This window comes from Micropterus salmoides, unplaced genomic scaffold (genome assembly GCF_014851395.1).
Source record: "Micropterus salmoides isolate LMB-PRFRI ecotype aquatic unplaced genomic scaffold, ASM1485139v1 Ms_hic_scaffold_19, whole genome shotgun sequence".
Taxonomy (NCBI): Eukaryota; Metazoa; Chordata; class Actinopteri; order Centrarchiformes; family Centrarchidae; genus Micropterus; species Micropterus salmoides.
Window position 1 is genome coordinate 22,358,328 of NW_024041039.1, and position 6,649 is coordinate 22,364,976.

A 6,649-nucleotide genomic window follows, 5' to 3' on the forward strand; every position below is an offset into this window, starting at 1 on the left:
AACGCTGGAGTTTTGGTGCAAAGTCCACTAGAAAACGTTCAAAATCTGCCTTTAAAGAACCCCTTTTATGACAGTAGTGACAATCCTTACACACGATGGCTTGCTACTACGGACAGTATTCAATATTCATGTAAGTAGAGTCTAAGAATCCTTGTTGATCTTGTTGATAATGACTTCTGTGATAATTTCAAGCTCTGTGGTTACATTAAGCAATAATTGATGGCATGCAGCCTCCTATTCCACCCTAACGATGCCCTTGGGTGGCGTGCAGCATTCATCTTTATGCACAGTGCACTGCTGCGCTCGTCTTGAGGCGTTTACAGCTCAATAAATGCATGCAGTGTTTAGGCTCCACACACTTTGCATTGTAAGAATTTGATCGATAAAGCACAGTGGATAAATAAGGGGGCTTTGAGTTATTTAGAGTATAACCACGGTGTGAAAATATAAGACTGCATTCTGCTGGGATTTACAGGCGGACAATGCACATTTTAATGCTTCACTGACTCGCTCTGCTTGTGCAGATTTGGGCTGAAGAAACATCTTTTGGTGCTTTGCACTTCAGAATCACACCAAAAGAGTTTCAAATTAGCCAGAAGGTGCTCCTGTTTTTATCATTCAGCCATGCTCCTGTCTTGTAAATGTGTGTGTAACCCTGTTCTGACAAGTGCTCAGTCATTAGCAGGTTATTGTTCTTATTACGCAGCAGCACGATTCATCGCCAGCGCATCCAAACTTTTGAATGATGATTATATGGCATGAGCTTATGATAAATGCCTCTGAGAACTTTACAACATAACATTTTGACAGTGTTTCTCCCGTTTCTTGCCGCAGTGCACGGCCTATCCGCCAGCTCTCAGGACTCGGCCAAGTCCCCGGAGCCGTCTGCGGACGACGAATCGCCGGACAACGACAAGGAAACTTCCAGCAGCGGCGGCAGCGATTCTGGCAAGAAGCGGAAAAGGAGGGTGTTGTTTTCTAAGGCGCAGACCTACGAGCTTGAGCGCCGCTTCAGACAGCAGAGGTACCTGTCCGCCCCGGAGAGGGAGCACCTGGCCAGCCTGATCCGCCTCACCCCGACCCAGGTGAAGATCTGGTTCCAGAACCACCGGTATAAGATGAAGAGAGCCCGGGCCGAGAAAGGTATGGAAGTGACCCATCTCCCTTCTCCCAGGCGGGTGGCCGTGCCCGTCTTAGTCAGGGATGGAAAGCCTTGTCACACTCTTAAAGCTCAGGACTTGGCGGCCACTTTTCAGGCCGGGATCCCCTTCTCGGCTTATAGTGCCCAGTCACTCCAACACATGCAGTATAACGCGCAGTACAGCGCCGCGGCCACGCCACAGTTCCCCACAGCACATCACTTGGTGCAAACGCAACAGTGGACTTGGTGAGAGAAATTATAGAGACTTGGCTTGGAGGCACGATAGGGAGTTTCACCACAAAGCAAAGAAAAAAATAAAACACAAAAAACAAAAGACTTTTCATTTTTGCAGCTTGACTCATATATATACTACCATTTTTATTCGGGGCTCATGTGTGCGCCGTGTTTACATGTTTTCGTTAAGAGAACTGGGTCCAAACCTCTCCCTTATAGATTTTATTAAGAATGTCAATGCTCTTCTTGTGAAATTTTTTGTAAAGTATGTTGTGTGTTGGTTGTAGAGATGTTTTCCTCTTTTTTTCCTTTTGTCCCTTCGTGTTATTATCAGCACGTACGAACCACTTTATAATTATAGAAATTTTAATTTCTTGCTTCTTTTATGGACCGAAAAAATATTTATGGCCATGAATAAACACTGGCAACTTTTCAGCTATTTTCCTTTTGTTTTTATTTCCTGTAAATATTTTGTGGCAAATGTTTGCAACCTAGGGAGCTTTCGAGAGCGTAAAGCTGAGGATCGGCTTATATATATTTACAAATTTTAGCAAAACGGCAGGACAGCCGTGTCAGATCACACGTAAATAACAGTGTGGCCGCGCGGTGATGGCTAAGCATCCCAAATTTTTTATAAGGATTTTAAAATAAAATGCTGTGTTTCTGAAATGGGGGTTTGGTTTATATAAGTGTCCTTTTCGATTTGATCATCTTTGAAAGACATCGTTAAACATCATAATGGGAGGCGAGGAGCCAAACACTATATTGTGGCACAGAATAGAGCTTGACTCTGGGAATAAATCTCCAGCGCACTTCAGTTCATTCTTTTTAAGCAAATTTAATCCAGAGAATATTTTTTTCTGAATCCGAACACCTTACTAATAAAGAGCCTAAAGTCACTTGTGAAATGGGACTAAAATCCACTCACTTAATATAAGAGGGCTTCTCCACATAAGAAGCTTTTGAGTCAAAAGCACTCCTTTTTGTCAGCATCCCCAAACACTCCCAGCCTTGGGTGTAAAGTGGTCGACTGTGGGGGAAAATCGTTTAATGCAATGCTTTTTTGTTATCTTGTTAAGCGCTAAACTGCAAATAGTGCAGGAATAATCAATGACTCACCAGCCTTCTTTGTTTAACCACTGCCAACGCTCACCTAAAATGCGCACGGCTTAGATGGGCTTTAACCGCCCAATAAAGTTATTTTCACCTGATCATATAGCGTGTTAGTAATGATATTCCACATTAAAATATACTTAGCCCTATTAGTCACTGTGTTCTTTAAGGTGGAACCAAAACAAGCACAAATGGCTCCCTAGTGATCCGCAGCGCACTGCGGATTATCAGACTCCAGTCAATATCTTGGGTAAATATGATAACCTAGTAAAAAATCTATGCATTCTGTTTGTCCCGGGACAAAAATCTCACAACAGATGTTAGAGTCGCCCCTATCATCACTGAACAAACAGCCAAATTGGGTAGATTTGCTAATTATTTACAGAATTGAGTCTCAAGGGGCTACTGCTTTTGTGGGCGACACAGACTCAATTTGTCTCTGACAGAAACGGTTTGTGTCTCAACACTGGTTGAGCTTGTTGATCAAATAAATCAGCTATTAGCTCATAGATTTTGTTTTTTATGTCTTTGTCGATAGACAAGAAATACGCAGCGTTCCTTATAGCCAATGGTCCCATGTTAGAGGGAATCGACGTGAGGAGAAATATGTTATGAGCCGGGTATTAAAAAGTGAACTGCCAAAGGCGGCGATTAAGGATTGGCTGACTGTGATTGGATTTAGCTGAACTCTGTTGATGTTCTTGCTTCTTTCAAATAAAATTCAACACATTTAACTAGTCTTAAGACAACACCAATATATTTAAAACCCCATAGGTAAAGAAAAATGCAGACCTTTTCGTGGCCAGACTCTTTGCCCTCAGATGTAGCCTCTCTCATGAGGCGTTTTTGTGACTCTATAATTGCATAATACAGTACACAACACAACACAGAGACAAAAGCCCAGGCCTGGTTTTGCTGGATGTTAGAGGCGTGCATGTTAACGAGTAGCAGGAGTGGGAACGCAGACAGTGTAGATAGAGAGACTGACAGAGTTTCTTGGTGCTGTTCAGAGTCAGGGAGATGCATCCTTGGGCTTTTTGTCCTGCCTGTCACTTGGTGCCATTGTGATCTTTGCTGCACACGTTGTATCCCATATGGGCAGCTGGGCTCGGACAAGGAGAAAAGGATCTCTTACAAACCCTAAATTGTACCAAGCTTTCAAATAAAGCATTGTTGTCTCTCAAAGAAAAACGAATTAAAAATTCGTGCTATATCTATTCTGGTCAAAAAAAGACGCCCCATTCACAGATAACAGGGAGTCCTTCTTTCTTGATAGAGCTATGCCAACAACAGCCTTCTCATCTCTCTTTTCGCTCTATCCCCAATTCTCCAAACTGAAAGGCTGATTATTGTCTGTCCTCAAAAGTCGCTCGTCACAGCGCAAAAACTATTTTTAATACCAGACAGTGTTCTTCCTTGTTTGCTTTGAGTCCCACTGGTATGCGTGGGCCCATTTCTAAAACAGACACATGGAAAAAATATTTGACACCATTTGCACCCATCAGTCCGTTTTATAGATTTCCGCGTCAGGTGTAAAACTGAGCTACTGTGCACATTGTGCATCAGTTAAAGACTGGATTTTACAAAACTGGATTTTTACGCCAGCGTAGGACTGTAAGTTATATGCCAAGGCGCTTTTTTTATGGGGGTGGCAATTACAGAAATATGCAAATAGTACGACTAATTAATCTAAGAGGTAAATGTTGATGCTGTCATTTGCATTCTAATTTTATTGTGAATCCGATGATCTGGAAGTGACGCTGTGGGATGCAGATGTTTTTCCATGGGAACAAAAACAGGGGATATTGGCAGGTGTTTAGTGGACTAATGCGCCAAGATCTACTGCAATGGGAGAGACTAGAAATGGCTTCATGAAGAAGGCTCTAGTATTTCTAAGTATCATATTTATTGTACATTTACATTTCTACATATTTTTTTGTATTTTATTATACTTTCTGTGTTTTTTCATGACCCTGCGAATCTGACTCTAAAGTATATTGAGCCTGTTTGTCTACAAATTTATTGTAGATTTAAACGCCTAAATAATTTATTTGTGCATCCAGTCATTCTCTGTTGTGCCCTCCCCCCAAATGAAGCAAAATAAAAAATGCTAGCTGTGTAAAAGCCTTTATGATAAACTTTAACGTTGAACAATATTCGCTTTGCACCAGTGTTTTGTCATTAACGCACCAGAAAATTACCCCACTCCTCTACCAGCTCAGCAACAGGGTCAGATTTATTGGAAATTGCTTTTGGCTGCTTGAAGGGATAAAGCAGGCGACATTAAAACAAGCATCTTGGCGTGCGACACAGTTCAACCTGCGTGGATAACACTATTATATACCTTGGAATACAATACTTGAGGAAATATGCACTTGGGACACCATGGATCTTCGTCATCCTGCCCATTTGAACCTCGACATGAATCATTTTTCTATCATGCACATCTCCAAATAAACGAGGATTTCAAAGCTATAAAAAAGCGGTGCTTTTTCATTTAAAGGAAGCTATCTGGGTTTTATTGCCTTAAAGGAGATCCAGATTAGATTCGCCACAGTGTCGATATTAAACAGAGAGCCAGTGATGGAGAGGCGGGAATTGTTGCGCCAAGCTGCCACAAGATGGAAGCAGAGGTCTTCAGTTGGCGTCATGCAGCTTTTACCTGCAAATGTGTCCAACTTGATCTATTTACGGCACTACAAATTACTGCAACTAAATTATATTCCAACTGCTGAAATTACCGCGTTTTTTTTCTTTTTCTCCTTAATGAACAAACTTGTCTGTCTTTTTAAGTGCTTGATTGCGGTTTATGACATTGTTATGGATCTTGAGAGCATAATCATATCGCTCTTGAAAAACAAACTAGACTCAACGTAAACAGTCCACAGGCAATTAGCGCCGCTTCCATTTCAAACTTAGAGAGAAAGAGAGAGAGAGAGAGAGAGAGAGAGAGAGAGAGAGAGAGAGAGAGAGAGAGAGAGAGAGTTTTTCCACGGTGTGGCGCAATAGGATAGGGGGACAAATATGGTGCAGATTAATTCAGTGAAAGTGAACAATAGAGCTGAAGTGAGGTTTTCCAAGAAAAGTCTGAACTCAATCAGTGTCCTTCACAGTCAAATGTCCTCTGCAATATGAAAAACGGAATCATTTCACTTCTATAGCTACTAGAAGTGATCAGAGAAAGCGGTTACTTTTCTATGACAAGAATGACTTCTTAAATAGTAGATCTATGGGACCTGATGGCTCTAAAATACAAAACAAAATATAATCATATTTGGTACCTAGAATCTACTTTCTTGCATTATTTACATGTCTATCACGTCCAACAGTTATGTCCACTTACTTTCCAGGCTGCAAAGGGCCTGAGCACCATCATCTCCTCATGCAGAGAAGAATAATGCAAAGCACTGCAAAATGGGTCAAATGACAAAATAAAAGGCTACCATCTTTGTGCACCTGCTCAGTTCAGCATCAGTGAGCTTGCACCTGTAGGGGGCCTCATTGGGTTAGAAAGCTGCAGCAGCAGGGGGTGGAGGGAGGCTGAACAGGATGGAAGAGGAGTGAGAGAGGAGGACAAGAAGTGTTTAAGCTGCAAGAGTTTTGCCCACTTTATTAAGGTTGGTGTGTGTGGGGGGGGGAGGGGTACACAGAAAGAACAAACAGCTTGCAGCAAATCTGCACATTACAACAGCGAAGATATCAAAATGGATGATATCTCAAAATCTGGTCTAGGATTTCTTCTGCTTAATGGTTTTATGGGAAGACAAATGTGGACATGAAAAAAGTGTCATCTCAAAATCTCATTAATATATTTCCAAATTAACTATCAACCTGCTTTCTATAATTGCTGGTGACATCAGCAATGTGTGTGTATTTGTGTAGGTGGCGGGTTGGTGTTTTTAGGGTGCATGGTGCTGTGTGAACCAGAGCGAATCCACACAGCAAATCCACAAGTTTTACTCAGTGGGACAGAGCGTCTACAGGGTATTGTTCCGATCAGCCTCCCACCTGCATGAGAAAAAGCTGGTGAGCTGAGAGCTGACTGACACGCGCCAGTGTCTGCGGGTTTAAACAAGGAAGAAACAGAAGAGCTGCAGCTTGATGACAGTTTTCTGTGGAGCTTAAGAGAAAGATACCTGCAGCACCCATGAGCATCTCCAA

General features: G+C 42.1%; 1 protein-coding gene across 1 annotated transcript in view; it reads left to right on the forward strand.

The window, feature by feature from the left end:
- nkx2.2a (NK2 homeobox 2a) overlaps positions 1 to 1,810 on the forward strand; it is a 2,294-nt gene extending 484 nt beyond the window's left edge. Inside the window, exons 1-2 of the mRNA XM_038729386.1 lie at positions 1 to 130; positions 835 to 1,810. The exon at positions 1 to 130 is cut by the window's left edge and continues 484 nt beyond it. Of these exons, the coding sequence (XP_038585314.1) occupies positions 1 to 130; positions 835 to 1,391 (687 nt within the window). The 3' untranslated portion in view covers positions 1,392 to 1,810. The remainder of the gene's footprint in view (positions 131 to 834) is intronic.
- The last annotated feature ends 4,839 nt before the right edge of the window (positions 1,811 to 6,649 follow it).